Here is a 21,768-nt window from a genome sequence, read left to right as displayed (position 1 = left end):
ACTTTAAGAATCAAATGAACTAAAGTTGGGGAAAGGAGTTGAAAAGTATAAAACGTTAACTCAACATGAAGCTTCCTTCTCTTTCCCCTCAATGAAGTTGGCATGAACTTTCAAGGTCAGCAACTAGAATACCACCGACTAGCAAATTTTGTCCAGAAATACACTCAAATTACTATGAAGTAAAAACCATTCTCCTTTCTAATGGATCTCAACTAGAAATATAAATGATATATGATAATTTCCCCATTGAGAATATGTTTTCCTAACAGGCTAATTAATATCTTTATTCCCTAAAGTATTCATCCCCTGCTCAAATACACTTCTGCTACATTATAGTAACAGAAAAGTACTGATGGAAGCACTATTCAAGGTTAGTCACAGAAACTCTGTATGATAATGTAAACAGTATCCAATAATAGTACCACTGTCCATGTTATAATCTAGAAAAGTTGGTATTAACCCACTTGAAATGTTATCTACTAGTGCAACATAACTGCCATCTAATAGTTGGAAACAGAGTAGAAATATGTCCCCTTTAAAAAATGTAACAGAGGCTCGGCCCGGTGGCTCACACCTGTAATCCCAGCACTTTGGGAGGCCGAGGCAGGCAGATCATCTGAGGCCAGGAGATCGAGACCAGCCTGACCAACATGGATAAACCCCATCCCTACTAAAAATACAAAATTAGCTGGGCTTGGTGGCGAATGCCTGTAATCCCAGCTACTCGGGAGGCTGAGGCAGGAGAGTCACTTGAACCTGGGAGGCGGAAGTGGCAGTGAGTTAAGATCACACCATTGCACTCCAGGCTGGGCAACAAGAGCGAAACTCCATCTCAAAAAGGGGAAGAGGAGGGGAAGGGAGCGGAGGGGAGGGAAGGGGAGGAACACGTATAAACTATGGTTCCATAAAACTATCCAGTGCTTAATATCAAACTCAAGAAAACTGTCTCCAACATTACAAAGTCTATTTTTTCTTGGTTTAACTTCAATAGAAAGGAAAAACCCCCAGGCAATACCTCAAAAAGAGTTCTTTAAACTCTTGGCAAACATTGGTATACTGAAACTTGTTTTTGTTTTTTGGGTTTTTTTTACACAGCACCTCATTCTGTCGCCCACGCTGGAGTGCAGTGGTTCAATCTTGGCTCACTGCAACCTCTGTCTCCCGGGTTCAAGCGATTCTTATGCCTCAGCTTCCTGAGTAGCCACGATTACAGACAAGTGCCACCATGCCCAGCTAATTTTTGCATTTATGCAGAGACGGGGGTTTGTCATGTTGACCAGGGTGGACTCGAATTCCTGACCTCAGGTGATCCGTCCACCTCGGCCTCCCAAAGGGCTGGGATTACAGGCATGAGCCATCGTGCCCAACCTGAAACTTGATATTTTTATATTTTATTCAAGTGACATAATTCCCAATTCTTTAGTTTTCATTTTCGGAGTAATTTTTAATTTTGTATGTGTAGCTGTCTTATAAGCACTCAGTTCTCCATTTCATATTTAGTTTCCTTTTTATGTTCCAATGTACAACTCAGTGGTTTCCAATATATTCACAAAATCATACAACCACCTTAACCAATTCCAGAATGTTTCAGCACTCAAAAAACAAACAAAAAAAAAAGACCCAACCTGAAAAACGGGCAAAGGATTTGCATAGACATTCCTCCAAAGAAGATATATAAAATATAAATGGTCCATAAACACATGAAATGATGCTCAAAATTGGCCGGGCGCGGTGGCTCAGACCTGTAATCCCAGCACTTTGGGAGGCTGAGGCAGGTGGATCACCTGAGATCAAGAGTTTGAGACCAGCCTGGCCAACATGGTAAAACCCTGCCTCTACTAAAAATACAAAAATTAGCTAGGCATGGGGCATGCACCTGTAATCCCAGCTACTTGAGAGGCTGAGGTGGGAGAACTGCTTGAACCTGGGAGGCAGAGGTTGCAGTGAGCCAAGATCCCACTCCAGCCTGGGCAACAGAGCAAGGCTCCATCTCAAAGGAAAGGAAAAAAAAAAAAAAAAAAAGAAGTGATGCTCAAAATCACTAGCGATTATGAAAATGCAAACCAGATCCATGAGATACCACTTTATCTCCATTAGAATGGCTATTCTAAAAAAATAAAACACGCAGTGGCTCATTCCTGTAATCCCAGCACTTTGGGAGGCCAAGGCAGGCAGATCACGAGGTCAGGAGATTGAGACCATCCTGGCTAACACGGTGAAACCCCATCTCTACTAAAAATACAAAAAATTAGCTGGGTGTGGTGGCGGGCGCCTGTAGTCCCAGCTACTCAGGAGGCTGAGGCAGGAGAACAGTGTGAACCCGGGAGGCGGAGCTTGCAGTGAGCCGAGATGGCGCCACTGCACTCCAGCCTGGGCAACAGAGCGAGACTCTGTCTCAAAACAAAATAAATAAAAGAAAGTAAAACAGAAAATAACAAGTATTGGTTAGTACGTGGAGAAATGGAAACCATTCTGTGTTGCTGGAGAAAATGTAAAATGGTATATTCACTGTGGAAATGTGTTCCTCAAAAACTTAAACACAGAATTACCGTATGATTCAGCAATCCCAATTCTTGGGTATATACATAATAGAAATGAAAGCAGGACCTTGAAGATGTATTTGCACACCCATGTTTATAGCAGCATTATTTACAATACTCAAAAGGTGGAAACAACCCAACGGTCTATCAGTGCATGAATGAATAAAGAAAATGTGGTACTTACATATGATAGCATATTATTCAGCCTTAAAAAAAATAAAAGTCTAGCCAGGCGTGGTGGCTCATGCCTGTAATCTCAGCACTTTGGGAGGCCGAGGTGGGTGGATCACCTGAGGTCGGGAGTTTGAGACCAGCCTGACCAACATGGAGAAACCCCGTCACTACTAAAAATACAAAATTAGCCGGGCGTGGTGGCGCCTGCCTGTAATCCCAGCTACTTGAGAGGCCGAGGCAGGAGAATCACTTGAACCCGGGAGGCGGAGGTTGCGGTGAGCCAAGATCATGCCATTGCACTCCAGCCTGGGCAACAAGAGCGAAACTCTATCTCAAAATAACATAACATAACATAACATAACTAAAATAAAATAAATAAAATAAAATTATATCATGTGCTACAACATGAATGAACCTTGAAAACAGTAAGTTAAGTGAAATAAGCCAGACACAAAAGGCCACATACTGTATGATTCTACTTTATGAAGTACCTAGGGTGGTCAGATTAAGAATTTGACAGAAAGTAGAGTTGTGGCTGGCTAGGAGCTAGAGGCAAAGGGGAACAGAGAGTTACTGTTTAATGGGTACAGAGTTTTAGTTTGTAAAGACAAAAAAGGTTTTGAAAATGGGTTACAGTGATGGTTGCAAGAGAATGTAAATGTTACTTGATGTAACTGAACTATATATGTAAAAATGGTTAAAATGCTAAATTTTGTTATGTATATTTTACTACAATTGGTAAAACACAGAAAAAAATCATATATATCATAAAGTTACCATCTGACACAGCAATTCTACTCCCAGATATAACAAGAGAATTGAAAACATATGTCCAGGCCGGGCACAGTGGCTCACTCCTGTAATCTCAGCACTTTGGGAGGCTGAGGCAGGTGGATCACGAGGTCAGGAGATCAAGATCATCCTGGCTAACACAGTGAAACCCCGTCTCTACTAAACATACAAAAAATTGGCCGGGTGTGGCGGGCACCTGTGGTCCCAGCTGCTCGGGAGGCTGAGGCAAGAGAATGGCATGGACCTGGGAGGCGGAGCTTGCAGTGAGCCGAGATTGCGCCACTGCGCTCCAGCCTGGGTGACAGAGCAAGACTCTGTCTCAAAAAAAAAACAAAAAACAAAAAAAAAAAAGTATGTCTAAACAAAAACATGTATATGAATATTCACAGCATTATTCATAATAGCCAAATGGAATTAACGAACAAAAATGTGGTATATCCATACAATGGAATATCGTTCAGTCTTAAAAAAGGAATAAAATACGGATTACATGTGCAACACAGATGAACCTTAAAAACATGCTGTTCTATTTTCTGTTACTTTATTTCAGAATTCTGAAAATTAGCCTATGTAGGTAGAGATAATACAACAAAAACAAATTTGTACCCATTAAACATTAAGATTTAAACAGACTCTCCAAGTTTATTAAACACTCTACAGTATACACAGGAAGATCATTGTGCAGTGTTTAAATTACATTTCTTATATAAAATTGTTGCATAATGGCTGGGCGTGGTGGCTCGCACCTGTTATTCCAGCACTTTGGGAGGCCAAGGTGGGCAATCATGAGGTCAGGAGTTCAAGACCGGCCTGGCCAACATGGTGAAACCCTCTCTACTAAAAATAAAACATTAGCTGGGTGTGGTGGTGCGCGTCTGTAATCCCAGCTACTCGGAAGGCTGATGCAGGAGAATCGCTTGAACCTGGGAGGTGGAAGTTGCAGTGAGCTGAGATCGCGCCAATGCACTCCAGCCTGGGTGACAGAGCAAGATTCTGTCTCAAAAACAAACAAGCAAGCAACAACAACAACAAAAAAACTGTTGTATACAAAGAAAATAATTATTTGAAGAAGTTTAATATTTAAAATGCATTGTGCTACATAACTTATTATTAATGAAACGTAAAAACAAAAACAACAAAAATTCAAACCCAATAGCAATCATTACCTATTTTCCCTTCCCTCCAGCCAGATGCCCCAGAGACTTGCCTACTCTGGGCGTTTGATATAAACGTAATTATACAATATGTGGCTTTTTGTGTCTAGTTTCTTTCATTTAGCATGTTTTTAAGGTTCATTAACGTTGTCATATATATCTGTATTTCATTCCATATTTTTATGACTGAAAATATTCCATTGCATGGATATACCACACTTTGTTTATCCATTCATTCATTAATGGACTTCTACATTTTGGCTATTATGAACCATCTACTATAAATATTCACATACACATTTTTGGGTGGACGTATGTTTTTAATTCTCTTGTTATATAGCTAGGAGTAGAATTGCTGGGTCAGACAGATGGTAACTATGTTTAACATGTTGAGGAACTATCAAACTTTTTCCACAGCTACTAGATTATGTCATAATCCCACCAACAATGTGTAATAGTTCTCATTTCTCAACATCCTTGCCAATACAACACTTGTCACTATCACCTTTTTTTTTTTTTTTTTTTTTCCAAACAGTTTGACTCTGTCGCCCAGGCTGGAGTGCAGTGGTGTGATCTTACTGCAGCCTCCACCTCTCGGGTTCAAGTGATTCTCATGCCTCAGCCTCCCCAGTAGCTGAGACTACAGGCATGCACCACAACATCCAGTTCATTTTTGTGTCATTAGTAGAAATGGGGTTTCACCATATTGCCCAGGCTGGTCTCAAACTCCTGACCTCAAGTGATCTGCTGCTGGCCTTGGCCTCCCAAAGTGCTGGGATTACCAGCATGAACCACCGCATAGAGCCCACCTTTTAAAATTCTAGCCATCCTAGTGGTGTGAAGGGTAGTTCAATTTGCTTTTTTCTTTTTTTGAGACGGAGTTTCTCTCTTGTTGCCCAGGGTGGAGTGCAATGGTGCGATCTCGGCTCACCGCAACCTCCACCTCCCAGGTTCAAGCGATTCTCTTGCCTCAGCCTCCCAAGTAGCTGGGATTACAGGCATGCACCACCATGCCCGGCTAATTTTGTATTTTTAGTAGAGACGGGGTTTCTCCATGTTGGTCAGGCTGGTCTCAAACTCCCGACCTCAGGTGATCTGCCTGCCCCGGCCTCCCGAAGTGCTGGGATTACAGGCGTAAGCCACCGCATCTGGCCATTTTTCTTTAATTGACAAATAATAATTATATACATTTATAGGGTACAAAGTGATGTTTTGATATATGTATACATTGTGGAATGATTAAATCAAGCTAATTAGCATATCCAGCAGGCCAGTATGGTGGCTGACACCTGTAATCCCAGCACTCCAGGCAGGCAGACCACTTGAGCCCAGGTGTATCAGACCAGCCTGGGCAACATGGTGAAACCTCATCTCTACAAAAAATACAAAAATTAGCTGGGCATCATGGCACGTACCTGTAGTCCCATCTACTCAGGTGGCTGAGATGGGAGGATCAATGGAACCCAGGAGTCTGAGCCTGTAGTGAGCCTTGTTTTTGCCACTGCACTGCGGCCTGGGTAAGAAAACAACAACAACCCCCACATTATTTACCGTGCTTTTTTTTTTTTTTTTTTTTGCGCGCGTGTGTGTGTGTGTGTGTGTGTGTGTGTGGGAACATTTAAATTCTAATCTTTTAGCAATTTTGAAATATATAACACATTACTACATACAGTCACTTTGCTGTACAAAAGATGATTAAAATTTATTCCTCCTGTCAAACTGAAACTCTGCACCCTTCAACCAACATCTCTGCTTTCCTCATTCCTACTTGTCCACACCCCACCACCAGCCTCTGGTAATCACCATTCTCCTCTCTGCTGCTATGAATTCAACTTTCCTAGAATCTATATATAAGTGAGATCATGTTTATTCACTTAGTATACTGTCCTCCAGGTCTTCCCATGTTGTTCTAAATGACAGAATTTTCTTCTTTTTAAAGGCTGAATAGTATTCTGTTATATATATTAATATATACCACATAATCTCTATCCATTTATTCATTGATGAACACTTAGATTGCTTCCATGTCTTGCTTATTGTGAACAATACTTCAATGAATACTGGAATGCAGATATCTCTTTAACACACTGATTTCAATTTCTTTGGATTTTTTATTTGCATTTCCCTAATGACTAAAGATGTTGGGCAACTTTTCATTTGCTTATTGGCTATTTGCATATCTTCTCATGAGAAATGTCTATTCAGATCTTTGCCAATTTTCAATTAGATTATTTGTCTTTTTATTATTGAGTTGTAAGAGTTCTTTATATATCCTAGATACAAGTCTCTTATCAATATACGGTTTGAAAATATTTTCTTCCATTCTGTAAACTGTCATTTTACTGATGATGCCCTCTGAGGCACTAAAGTTTTTAATTTTGATAAAAGTTCAAATAACCTATTTGTCCTTGTTCTGGTTTTAGTGTCCTGTCTGAGAAACCATTACCTAACTCAAAAACCATGAAAATTTTTTCCTGTTTTCTTCTATGAGGTTTATAGTTTTAAGTCTTAGATTTGGATCTGTGATTTGAGTTAATTTTTCTTTCTGTCTGGTGTGAGGGAAGAGTCTAATTTCATTCTTTTACATATAGATATCCAGTTGTCCCAGCACCATATGTTGAATTTTCTTGGTAATCTTGCTGAAAATTAATTGACCATAAATGTAAGGGTTTCTTTCTAGGTTCTCAATTCTAGTGCACTGATCTATCTGTATGTCCTTATGCTGGTTCCACAGTCTTAACATCCATATGGAATTTTAATTCACTTACTACAAGTAAAGCTAATGACATCAAATTGTACCATTTACATTTATTATCTCTCAATATTATAAAATCTTATATATTAGAAAGCCTTGTTATGGATATATAATTTACTTTTACAATCTTTTGTAGCGTATGCATATAAGGTAAAAGTCTACTTTAAGATAAAAAATAAAATTCCTTATCATTCATTAAAACAACACTGATTTATAGAAATTCAAACACCATGGTAACAGAAAACTCTATTTCAACCCTGAGCCTTTTAAGTAATACCCTAAGGATTAAAAGATTACTTACACTTCATAGCAACATATTTACACATTTAATTATACAGTCACTGCCTATAGAACAGCACACACCCTCTCTCTCACACACCCACATAAATGGTTCACTTGAAGCACATGAGATTTCTAAATTCCCACATAATCACCAAATTTTAGAATCAATTATTTGAAATAATTATCAACAGAAATCAAGACTCTTAAGATATTTACTATATTTCTGATACTTCAAATTTCAAGCAAAGTGATCTATACGTATATATGTCATTATAAAAAAACTGACCAGCAAAAAAATAGCAGTCTTTAAAAATGTCTTGAGATTTCCTTGTTTACGATATGAAGAATAAGGGAAACATCTCCCAATTCAACAGCAACTGAACTGATATTTAAATCATATGCTTTTCTTATGATGATGATTATTATAGGACATTATAAACACACTGCTTAGAAGGAATTTATTTCTCATTTTCATTAGGCAAAGGCAGGCATGTAAATATAATGTGCCTTTGATAAGAGAACACCAAAAGGACTAGAAACAAATGCTAACAGCATATTTTGAATTTCGTATACATAACCTATAACTCTAATATTTGCTTTTGAAATTGAGTTTTCATTAAAAAAATCAGGAATCTTACTAATTATCTCACTTATAATTAATTTTATTTAAATGTGATTTTCATTATAAGTTTTCCTTCATAGTAATGATTACGGATCTCTTCTATAATACTATAGCCAGGAAAAAAAAAACCCACAAAGGTTTGCAAACCAAAACTTCATTAAGTATTTGCTATAGTAACTACCATAATGTGATAACAATATACCTACAAAAAATTATGGCAAGTAGGTCAGGCTTGCTAGCTCAGGCCTGTAATCCCAGCACTTTGGGAGGCCGAGGCGGGCGGATCACCTGAGGTCTGGAGCTCAAGACTAGCCTGGCCAACATGGTGAAACCCCATCTCTACTAAAAAATACAAAAAAAAAAAAAAATTAACTGGGCGTAGTGGTGGGCACCTGTAGTCCCAGCTACTCGGGAGGCTGAAGTGGACAACTGCTTGAACCAAGAGGCTGAGGCTGCAGGGAGCTGAGACAGTGCTACTGGACTCCAGCTTTGGCGAAAGAGCGAGACTGTTTCAAAAAAAAAATTATAGCATGTATTAAATTGACAGATTTTTAACTGTCAGCAAAACAGAAGGAAAGAGGCTGAGAAAGTCAATGTGTAAAACAAAATTTTCTATTCATCTGAATAAAGCTCTAGTTAAACATAAATTCTTAACTTTCCTAAATACTTTAAAGATTGTTGGCCGGGTGCAGTGGCTCAAGCCTGTAATCCCAGCACTTTGGGAGGCCAAGGCAGGCGGATCATCTGAGGTCAGGAGTTCGAGACCAACCTGACCAACATGGTGAAACCCCATCTCTACCAAAAATACAAAAATTAGCCAGGCGTGGTTACATGCACCTGTAACCCCAGCTACTCAAGAGGCTGAGGCAGGACAATCGCTTGAACCTGGGAGGTGGAGGTTGCAGTGAGCTGAGATTGCGCCATTGCACTCAAAAAAAAAAAAAAAAAATAGTTCAATGGTGCCACCTTGATTAGACATCCACTGTACTAACATTTAAAGGAGGCTTACTTCTAGTAGAGAACAAAAGGGGAATTATATAAATGAATACAAATTAATCCTCTGGAAATGTGCCATTTAACTATACATTTAAGAGGTCCCATAGGTATATAAAAATTATAGAGTTGCTTATCTTTAAAATCTATACAATGGAGGGTCCATCTCCTTTATAATATATCTGATTTCTCCGTATAAGACAAAGTTCCTTTCTGTTTTTTGAGACGGAGTCTCGCTCTTGTCACCCAGGCTGGAGTGCAGTGGCGAGATCTTGGCTCACTTGTAACCTCCAGCTTCCGGGTTCAAGTGATTCTCCTGTCTCAGCCTCCTGAGTAGCTGGGATTACAGGCAGCCGCCACCACACCTGGTTGATTTTTGTACTTTTAGTAGAAACGGGGTTTTGCCATGTTGGCCAGGCTGGTCTCGAACTCCTGACCTCAGGTGATCCATTCACCCATTCAGCTCATCCTCCCAAAGTGCTGGGACTACAGGTGTGAGTCACTGTGCTCGGTCTTTTTTTTTTTTTTTAAACTACTTGGTATTAAATGGCTAGGCAAGGGAAATTCTATCAATATTATTTCAGATTCTCCACATGGACAACTTGAAAACAATTCAAATTATATAAGTCAAATAGGAAATCACGGCACCTTGATTTCTAACAATGGAAGAGGTATTACATGTGTAAGATACAGTTGTATTTTGAACATTGCCTAGCTCTCTCATTCCATAGTGTAATCCTGGATTTCCTGTGGAGTATATCTTATGCTCCTCTCCCAAAATACATAAAAATTAAGGTTTACACTTTCCCAAGCAAAGGTAACTTAATGCTACATAGCCTCCCAGACACAAGCCAAATTTTCCTTTATACAGTCTTTCCTTGTTTTGGAGGGAGAAAATGTTCTCTTGGGTGCCTACAGTCATTTCAAAAGCTTTACTAGGTTACTGTCTCAGCTTCTTCTAGAATTAGTCAAATCACATTTATTTCTTCATTAGATTCTTTTTAATCAACCCCAACAAACATTTGTCTTTGTTATGCCTCAATTACTTAAACTTTGTGGGCATTAGACTTTGCAGCATCAAGTTTTTAGGAAATTATAATCATAATCAATGTGTGGAATAGCTGTAGCCAAAACAGAAAAAGATTCCTTCCTTGCCTTCATCTAAATGGATACCATATATCTCCGGATACTGTGGACTAAAACTGTACTGGCATTTTAAAAAATTCTATTTTGAACTCTAAGTACAAATAGAATCTGTCACTCAGGGACTTTCCCAGTATTATTCTTTTCCAAAGTACCTTCTTTCCTCACGCTTCCTTCATTCTTTTCCATCAAGTGTCCATGTTCAGTATTATTTTTCCTACTGCCCTCCCTCCACCCCCATGCATTAGCTGTAAAGTAGATGTAAAGCTTGGTGTAAGTCCAAAAATTTTATGATCAAAATATATACTTAGCAAATTGTTTGGCTAAATCTTTCATGTATGATGAAAGATTATTACCACAATTCATTAGCAAATTATAGACTTTGAAATGTAGGCAGACAAATATTTGGCCCTGTATCAATCAATTTGGACCAGCTGGGTAGAAATTCACACAATCCCAGGAAACCTGGGAAGTGAGGTGCTCTTTCATTTTTCATTCACTTGAAACATTAAAGAAAAATTATCATTCTATAAAAATGTCCACTTTTCAAGATTTTAGCAAACAATTTTAGAATAGGTCTTATTTTCAGTCAATCACTACTTTACTGACCAATAAACTAATCATTTTTCTTGCAATTGATTGTGGAAGAATAGTGCCTAATGCATACAGGGGTACTCTAATACTTAGCCATGATAATCCAGTTTAAAAAGCTAAATATTTAATAACAGTTCTATTGCTTTTAAAAGGTGGGGGGCTGTGCTATAGATATTAAATAAGCCCAGAAACTAAGTTTGCAATTATTCATGATAAATAATATCATTAACATTCTCTGGGGCCCCCTAGCCTACTGAGGTGACCCTGTACAAAGATTCTGATTGATCCTATGTCTGTCTGTTTTGGTTAAGCTACAAGGCTGTATATAGGAACAGCTGCACTTTGGGAGCAACTTAAAACAAATTTCATCTTAGTGGCATCTAATCCAGTGCTTGGTACAAGACTCATGGAAAAGTCAGTGTCAAAATTAAACAATGCCGGCTTTGCAATGAGCAGATGCTTTTGCCTTGCAGCTGTAAAACCCTAGAACAATCCAGTACTCTACTGTCTGGTCACGCAATGACCACAAAGCAAGGAATACATTTTGTCATTTATATAAAATGTTTACTACAAGCTTTTAAAATATTTTTTCTCCCAAAAAAAAAAAAAGTTTTTCAAAATAATAATAGAAATACATTGAGGGTAATAAGATACTACACTATAGCCCTATATTGAGCCGTAGGATTTTTTAAAAGAACATTAATCACAAAAAGTATGTTTGAAAAAGAAAAACTGCTTAACTGTTTAACACTGAGTCATACATGAGACACATTAGACAAAAGAAAAATTACCATAACCAGATGTTTTAAGAGGTTGTAACCAAATAACCTTTGGCATATAAAGATAAACATGTAAATAATTTTCTACATGCAGGCCTTATCTTAATATGCCAAGTCTTGGTCCAGCTTATATTTATGAGCACTTTATATTCACTTACCCATCCTGTGGTTTAATTCCTTGTGTGTGTATGTGTGTGTGTGTGTGTGTTTGTTTTACAGAGGGTTGGGGAGGAATGAAGAGGTTACTATTTCTTATCTTAGGACTGGAAGATAGTTAAATGTTAAAATACTTCTCAGCTTAAGTAATGTGGTACTTACTACATCTATGAAGAAATTATAGCCTTTCCCAACACAGACCCTAGGAAAAGAACCTTATCTCTGGCATTCAGGAATCTAGGAGTTAATATTTTAATACTGAAAAAGAAAAACCTCTTCTTCATGCATGAGGAGCACTGTTTCTGTGAAACCAAAGAATCAGCCCCATCTAAACAAGTGAAATAAGTGACTACATACATGGTCGTGATCAATCCACTTCTGCTAACTAAGGTTCTGGCTTTAAAGATAGCTTTTTATTGTACCTACAAGAAAGAAATCTAGTACCTTTACCTTTATTTTAAATGGTCTGCTGCAAAAAAATTTCTGCAGTGAGTATTGCTTAATCTTTCATATTTTTTCTTGAAATGTTTTTCTCCCCAAGGATATCAATTCATTAATGCCTCATTACTTATAAATTTCATTGGATATTTTGCTGGTGGAAGGTTTGGGAACTCTCCTTATATCCCTCCTCACTCTAAAACTCACATTTGAATGAGCACTCCCAAAGTATGAGTACATTAATATGAATCAAATTTTATTTTAAATATATAAAAGGCATGCTACCCTCTTAAATGAAGTATTTGAGAAATAAAAAAGATTTTTGTGGTTGCTTGTGCATTTCTGTGTTTTATTTTCTAAAACTGTAATTAAAACTTATTGACATAAAAAACATATTGATGCAATATGCCTTTTAAAATATAAATTCTAGGCATTCATTTGAAGAGATAATCCAAACTTTAAAAAGACTATGAAACTTTTACAATTATCATTACGCACTATTGGTGTAATTTTGTTGTATTCTTTGATAATAGCTATAATTAAAATGAACTGGAACATGGTGGCAGTAATATATGCCATCAAACAAAAGTAAACAATGCCACTAAAATATATCACAATAATTAAATTTAGAACTACAAAAACATAAAAAGCGGGTGATATATATTCCTATATTTGATTCCTTGTGTCCTAACCTACATAGTTTACAATAAGAACTAATTATTTTACAGTGTTAGTATTCCAAATTACAGTACTATACGTGAACAGCTTTAAGGATAAGGAACAACTACAAATTTGTACAACCTGGACAAGTTTTTTTATCTCATAACTTTAGTTAATAATCAGAATTATGATAACAGAACTGTGTGAAAATACTGTTTGAAAGCATATTCCAAATTAAGATTATTAATTATACAACTGCAATTCACACTTAATGTGCTTTACTGCATTACATATTTTTATAGGACCATCTAGAGATTTGCCAAAAATGGTTGGCTGAAACGAATGGTTCTCTTTTAAGTGCATTTTATCCCTTTAGGTTCACACAATAACAGCAATATATTTTTAAAGTATATATTTTACTCAAAAAATACATAAATAAGTCACAAACCAAAAGCTAACAGATGTGTGACTTCTAATTAGTTATAATAATCTCTCCTTCAATGCCATTAGAATGAGCCTTTCTTTTCTTTTGAAAACTAAAAAAGCTTTCCTTTGAATTTTAAACTGTCAGGGTGCTTCAAAGTCAATGTACAAAATCTGCTTTGATTAAAATTTTAGACATCTACAGTGATAACTTTATGAAAGGAAAATATTAAATTATAATTATCCTAAACAGACACAGTCTTGTGAAACTAACCCTACATTCATGTTAAAACACAAAGAGTTGAATATAATGAATTTGATTCATCCTCGGACACAAAGCTTCATCACAGTAAACTCAGTCAACTGTTGCTCTTGCGCCTATATTCATGGTGCTTAAATAGCGCACTTTAAAACAAAAAAAACTCCAATTGGCTTTTCATACATCCACCCTCCCCAAAAATAACGCACTTGAAAAACTCAAATGATATGAAAGGCTTCAAGGCCTCTTTTCTCCCTTTCATACCCCCTTTTTTTTTTATTTCTGTTTGCAGTAATCTGCCTTTCTCTTTCTCATTGCTACAGAGCAAGCGAGGAGGCTCAGAGCTTTGAAAAGGGGGCTCAGTGTGTAATGGGTCCACTAGAATTAATTTACTTGCACCAAATCCATTGAGCACAGAGGTTCTTTTCCCCCCTCTCTCTCTTCTCAAATCATTTGGAGTCGAACGCAGCCCCCGGCCTTTGTAATTCTAGTAAAGCACTTAAAGTGCACAGTAGGTGTTCATGAGGACCATCTGGTCAAAAGCAAAACAAGCTGCTGATTTTGCCTTTGAATAGAATGAAGCAAGTGTGAATTAGTCTCTTCAATTAGCACTATTACAACCTGTCAAGTGCATATTGTAAAACAGGATTATTACAGTATTGGTCACCAGTGCAATTATTTACTCTCTGCCTTTTCTTGCATATAAAAAAATCTTATGTTTATTAGTTTCTGATAACTGAACGTAATTTCTCTTAACCCAGGCATTTCAAAACTACCAACACACAAATCACAGATTATGAAATGTGGTCAGCTATGATGTTTGATACACATATCTTAAGTAACAGAAGGCTAAAGATTGCTCTTAATTCTTAAAATGTCATTGCTTCTATCATCTTGAAACGCAGGTAGACAAATACTTATATGGGCCGAAAAAGAGATCCAATCCAGATTATTCTAAAACACTTCCAGAGAGGGGAAAAGACTTGTCAGTTCCAAAGAGCTGCGTTATAAATATTAAATTTATTACCTCAGGGGATAATTTATTAAGAATCACAGGAAACCTCAATATTTATAAAATGATCCCTACTGATTTATTTATTTGAAGTGGTATGATTTCAACAGATCTCAGTTTTCAAATGCAACTTGAAACTAATAATATATATGCATATTTAAAAGATGCGTAATCTTCTTTTCTGAAAGCTGAATAAAGGCTTGAATTCACTGCCCAGTTGCAGAAGAAATTATCTCTTTCATTCTTGCTAAAATGTCATTCGTGATTTCAAATTTTAAAAAATCAAACTATAATATATGTTAATTAAATTGGTTCATTCTAATTGATCCAATATATGCCATTTATCTTGCAGTAAAAACAAACCACTTACACTTTTAATTAAATAAGCACACAACTTAATTTACCCTCTTGCATATGCACATTCTCAGTTACTCTACTCTTACTTCAGTTCTGTGCCAGCAACCCCAACCCTCCCCATACTGGAAAACAAAACAAACAAACCAAAAAAAAAACACCCAATACTTAAAACATTTACAGAAAGGCCATGTTAGTTAAGGAGTTATAGTCAACCCACTACTAGAACATCAATAATTAGTAATAATCTGTAAAAGACTACATATTTTAATTACTGTTACTGGCCACCAGCATTAAAGGAGAATAGTCCAAAATATACGCTAGTCAACCAAGTTAAGAAAGTAGCAAGTAGAAAAATAGACACAACACACAAAATCCGACATTAGGTTCAAATGTTCAGAATCAGAGTTAGCCTCATGATTACTTAGCCAAGATTATTTTTAAGGATTGGTATAATCTATGTATTTAGTTCATTCAGTTCCTAAGACTAATTCAACTCTATTGGCTTCTCACTTAATCACTAGTTTGTACAACGCCGTAATAGTACTGAAACGTTTTACTACTCCCTGCAAGATACATCTTTATAGGTTGTCAATTTTCCCCTTTCATGCCATTAAGAACTAAATCAACATTAATAAGAACAGTGAGAATTCTGGGGTAAAGTGAAACTTGGAAGAGGATTTAAATAATTCCAATAAGCTATTCATCATGCTTCTTGCTGTAATAGGTAAGTAATACTCCATGATTCTGCACTAAAAATACTTAGGTTTCTTATTGTTATTCTGGGTCATGTGTATATTCCTTAAATTTATATGACATCTACAAAGAAAACAATATTTTGCCTAACAGAAGCTTTTGCAGTAGTAAGGCCGATAACAAAGAATCAGTTTCCAAGAAAAGTTGGCTTGATTTCAGGGACTTCATATCCTTTTCCACACCTGGGTTTTGGATTTGCTGAAAGCAAATCAATCTTTTTTTCCCTTTAATTTAACCCACCCCAAGCGCATTTATAACCACAGATCTTTAATAGTATTAGTGAGAATTGCTAGAATCTGCTCAATAAACTGTTGAAAAATCTGAATTCTCAGTGTAAAAAAAATTCATTAAAATAAAGTAAGCCTGTTTAAATATAAGGAAACTCACAATTTTAAAGTGTGACAAATAGCTAATTTAGGACTCAAAAAGGTTGAAAAGACAGACTATCACAGAATTACTGTTGCATTCTTTGATATTTTTTACAAGCTGTTTGGTCATAACGGAAAAGAGAAAAGATTTTTCTTCTTAAGACTACTTACAACTCTCTCCATTCTGACCTTTTTATACTGTCACTGCTTTCTCCTCAACTAGGAGGATAACGTAAGTGGAAGGATTTGTACAGAGTTTTTAAAAAACAAAATCAAAATGAAAACCCTCAATAACCAACTGGCTTAAATTAAAATCTAGAGCACCTAAAGGACACAAGTCACGCATTGTGAGGCAGCAGACCACAAAGCCAGAATGAACAAACACTTGAACACCTCTTGGTTTATCACCATTAACTTGCAATGACCATATGGTCATTGAATGGTTTATTTGAAATTCAAACTGCATTTTAGTGCTATTTTCTAACTCAGTATTTTTAAAAAATGTACTTTGTTCTAATTAAAAGTTGAAATCATAGTGCCTTTTTGAATCCTATTTCATTTAATAGAAATTTCCCTCTGGGTGAAAAATAGTGCAAAGTTTTCTTTTAAAAATGCAAGGTTTTCAAAAATTAAAAAAAATATATATATATATATAAAATACACTAAAAAAATGACCAGGAACTTTTGTGTATTGAACATTTTTTCCTTTCCTTCAATTATATTAGTCAGGATTTATTCTTGGACCTATTAATACTGAAAAGAAATTCCTGAAACTGCTGAGATAGATTAATTTACAATTTAGCACATATGGTATCATTAAGCTTTCACATTAATAAAAAACAAATACTAGCATTATAAAATAAAACTACAAAATTGTTTCATAATTATATTTTTATCTTGATAAAATCAAACTAAATTTCCAATCATGCAACAAGAAAAAATGTACATACTTAAGTGTCACTGTGGATTGAATAGCTGTAGATAAGAACACCTTGTCCTTCACCTGAAACTACCCCCTCCATCACAGGTGTTCCACAAGTTGAAGCAGAAAAGTCACAGAACTAGGCCCAGAGAAGTCCCACATCCTTTATCTAAGTTGTACAGAATAAAACAGCCTATGTGTACCTGTCTACTCACAGAGAAGCAAGTGACATAAGTAGCAACTGCATTTATTTGTTCTGGGCAAACTAGCATTTAAAAATATTATTTTAAATTTACTTAAAGGGAAAAAAAGGAAAAAGGAGAAGAAACCAAATTCTTGACAAGAAATACATAAGAATATCTGTCTTGGCAAAAATATTTCTGGAAAATTTTAAAAATGACATAAAAATGGTATAAAAATGATTTACTGTTTTTAAGTCCTTGAAGCTTAAGATATATTTGATAATCTAAATAGCAGGCCACGGAGAACAGTTTCAGCCAACTGTGGCACACAATGGCACATTTACAGAATTTTAAATATTTCTTTTAATAATTGATGTAGTCATTTTGAATCATTCTGCATAGGATATCAGGTGTGAGCAGATTGCATTAACGCTGCTTAAACATTTCAACTTGTCAGTATGGCCAACTCGATTTCGGAAATATTTGCAGTATTTTCCCATCGAAACAGTAATAAAGGCAAAATAAATATATGCCACTACTTTATAATCACCAAACATTAATGAATATTTTATGTCTTTTTAAATCTCCCTGTTTAATTTAAAAGGGTGAAATTAAGTCTCCTCCCTGCAATATGCCAATTATCTGTAAATCAAACAATAACTTGGCCATTATGCTCCTTTTTGTTAATATAAGAGAAGCTAATTTGAAAACACTGAATGGCATTTTTAGGCTATCTGCTGAATAGTCCTTTCTGCCCTCTTGTGGGAGAAAGCTGAAACACACTCAAATAACAGAAACTGGGGGTGGGGGGTTGAGAGGGTGGCAGCAAAATTATGGCTAGAAAATTCAACCCCAAAGGAAAAAAAAGCAAACTATATTTATTCATCACGCATTATACTATTCTTCAATTTTCAAGTCAGCAATAAAATGAATTTACCTCTGATCTTTTGTTGGTTAAACTGAAGTTATTTTAAATCTAAATTTCCTTGTTTCATTATATTCACATACACAATTTAGATTTTACTATCCTGTAAAATTTCAGATGCTATAATAACTCGGAGGTGGAGCCACAGCAAAACATTATTTCTACCAGAAAAACACAAATGATTCTTTAAGGAATTAAGTTTCTTAATTTAGAGAATAAAATACTCATTATGGAGGTTGAAAATGAAATTACAATTTATACATATTTAAAATCCTGAAAAAAATCAAATAACGCAAACCTATGATTCAGTTTAGGAATCAGATCAGAAAAAAATTTTAAAGACTTTAGTTTCTAGTCAATAAACTATTCAAGTAATCAATAAAGAAAATAAACCAAAAGCAATGAGTTATTCATGTCAAATTCAGAAGCTGAAATTCATTAACACAATATAAAAAAGGAAACCATTAATAGTCTACAGAAACAGTTCATATATTTCTGAAAGAAAACACTAGGGTGAAAACTTATTCTTTCACAATGACATTAAGTGATTATTTTAAGCAATGTAGTCTAAGAAAAAAATTATAAAATAATCCAAGATTAAGCATGATTAATTCTCTTCAGAAAAAATTAGTAGACAAATGACTGTTGCTTTCATAATTTATAAGGTGTAATACAACATAGTCATCATTTCAATGTTTCTAAACATAAGTCCTGTCATAGCCTTAAATATTCCCCCCACCCTCCATGGAGATAAATTATTAGCTTTTAGGTGGGTGGGGCCCAAGGCATACCAAGAAGGTACCTCTTCTCTCTTGGGGGAGGTTCTCTTTTGAAACAGTGGCCCTGGTTGGTCGTGCTGAAGAAAATATTGACACTATAAATAGACCCTTCTCATATTCTAAGCTAAAAGATAGTCTCCAACAGCGTCTTAGGAATACTGCCCAAGGGCAGGATTGAGCTGCTTAAGAAAAGTTCCCTCAAATTCCTTTTAGAAACAGGCAGAGTACACAGTATAAATAATTATTTGAGAGCAACCTTTCAAATAAAATATAAGCATCCTCCAAAATGAATGTTGTCAACAATTTCCTAAGTAATATTTCTAATAATGACTATAAAACCATGAAATATATTACGTAATAATCAGTTATTTTTAAGAAGCGTTTCAAGTTGACTAGTTTAAAAATTATCAAGAGTTCCCATTTACATCTTTCTTTCTAGGTCAAGTCATTTAGTGTATCTACAGTAATCATTGATGCTCCAGTTAATTAAAATTTAAGAACCCAATAATGAAACATAAAGAGAATTTCCAACCAGAACAGATAAGCCCTCTTTAACAGGGTCAACATTAGCTATAATGAGCTACCTTTATTTCTTAGCTGTGAGACATAACTCACCTCTTGAATAGTACTGCTTCCTGAGAAGTTCAGGTTGTACTCCCGCTGGACTTCTCGGTGGGTGATGATCAGCATGAAGTTTTGATTTAATGACTCCTGCAGGGCACTGAAAGGGTTGAAAGAAAAACAAGGAACTTAGAGATGAACAAGTTCTAGCTTGCTTTACAGCTAGCTGCAAAAACCCCAGGAGTACCCTAACCTCCACACAGGCATGTCCGGGCCCAATGTTATCATATTTTCAGCTCCTAAAGGCAAGAGAAGACACTGAGAACAACCAAGGGGAGCTAACCTGTTAACTCTTTCTCTACCAAGGTGTTTTTAAATTTCAAGTCTAAATGCCTTGTATACTTAAGAATTTTCTACAAGTCATATATGCTAATTCATAATATCTGCATATGTATCTCCTCCAACAAAACTGTCAATTATATCAACTCCAAATATGCTACTAAAATGTATATTCAAAGACTCTGCTTCAATTCCAAGTGAAATAGCTGTTCTAGAATAACAGAAGTATGAAGCTATTGTTTATATTCATGAATGTTGTATAATATAATATGATTTCAGTCAAAATTCAGAAAATATTGAAATCTACAGAACTTTACTTGCTATGTAAAAATTCATTCAAAATAATTGTGCTTTCACTTAGGACTCAGTAATACACAGAACTTAGAAACTGGAGAAATCATAGCAACATTTTGTAAAGTCCATAACAAAGTTCCAAAATTTAGAAACGTATCAGAACCATGAAGAGTATATGAAATTAGTGACAAAAAATAAGAAACATAAGTCATGGTTCTATTTTTTTCTCCTCCTGAAACTGTCAATTATATCAAATTCCAAATATGCTACTAAAATGTATACACAAAGATTCTGGTTTAATTACAAGTGAAATAGCTGTTATGGAATAATAGAAGTATTAAAGTAATATTAAATGAGTATTAAATATTAGAAACATTATTTTCATCACTATTGAAAATAAAGACCTATCACTAGTATGCCTGAATAATTTCTACTGCCTGCCTCAAGTGTAATTTTGCCATGCCTATGGTACCAGGAAAATATTTTGGGTGTGCTCCATGGTTTTAGCCTTCAACTTTCCTCCTTTGCTCATCTGTAACTATGTGATGAATACACAGACAACATAAAGATTAGAATTAGACAGATAGGCCGGGTGCGGTGGCTCACGCCTATTATCCCAGCACTTTGGGAGGCCGAGGCCGGCGGATCATGAGGTCAGGAGATGGAGACCATCCTGGCTAACAAGGTGAAACCCCATCTCTACTACAACTGCAAAAAATTAGCCGGGCATGGTGGCAGGCGCCTGTAGTCCCAGCTGAGGCAGGAGAATGGCGTGAACCCGGGAGGCGGAGCTTGCAGTGAGCTGAGATTGTGCCACTGCACTCCAGCCTGGGTGACAGAGCAAGACTCTATCTCAAACAAAAAAAAAAAAAAAGAAGAAGAATTAGGCAGATACTCTGTCTGCCCTATTGTCTTCCATAGCGTTCACAGCTTATAGACAATACCTAGCAAGCACCAACATACATATCATGAAATATTACTAATCAAAATAAAAGGAAATCATACCCAACTAAAATAGAATTTCTTGAAGCAAGGACCTTTGTCATTATATCCTTAGAAATTAAGCATAATGGGCTGGGCGCACTGGCGCACGCCTGTAATCCCAGCACTTTGGGAAGCTGAGGCGGGTGGATTGCCTGGACTCAGGAGTTCGAGACCACCCTGGGCAACATGGTGAAACCTCGTCTCTACTAAAATACAAAAAAAATTTAGCTGGGCGTCATGCTGGGCTCCTGTAGTCCCAGCTACTTGGGAGGCTGAGGCAGGAGAATCACTTGAACCCAGAAGGCGGAGGTTGTAGTGAGCTGAGATGGCACCACTGCACTCCAGCCTGGGTAACAGAGGGAGACTCCGTCTTAAAAAAAAAAAAAAAGAAAGAAAAGAAAGAAATTAAGCATAATGTGTGACACACTGCAGATAAATATTTACTGAATAATGAATGAATTGTGAATTTCTAGAAGGCAAGAGTCTTATTCATCTTTGTATCTCACATGGAAATGTTGCCTTCTGGAA

General features: G+C 36.2%; 1 protein-coding gene across 4 annotated transcripts in view; it reads right to left on the bottom strand.

Annotated features, from left to right (window-relative positions):
- Positions 1-21,768, bottom strand: part of LOC105495028 (Fas associated factor 1) — a 504,146-nt gene that overhangs the window by 239,351 nt on the left and 243,027 nt on the right. For all 4 annotated transcript variants that reach the window (XM_071093153.1, XM_071093175.1, XM_071093142.1 and 1 more), the window contains one exon: positions 19,678-19,783. In XM_071093153.1, the coding sequence (XP_070949254.1) occupies positions 19,678-19,783 (106 nt within the window). The remainder of the gene's footprint in view (positions 1-19,677; positions 19,784-21,768) is intronic.

This window comes from Macaca nemestrina, chromosome 1 (assembly GCF_043159975.1).
Source record: "Macaca nemestrina isolate mMacNem1 chromosome 1, mMacNem.hap1, whole genome shotgun sequence".
In the NCBI taxonomy this organism is placed as follows: domain Eukaryota; kingdom Metazoa; phylum Chordata; class Mammalia; order Primates; family Cercopithecidae; genus Macaca; species Macaca nemestrina.
The sequence above is the reverse complement of the archived record's forward strand: the minus strand, read 5'-3'. Positions and strand labels throughout refer to the sequence as shown.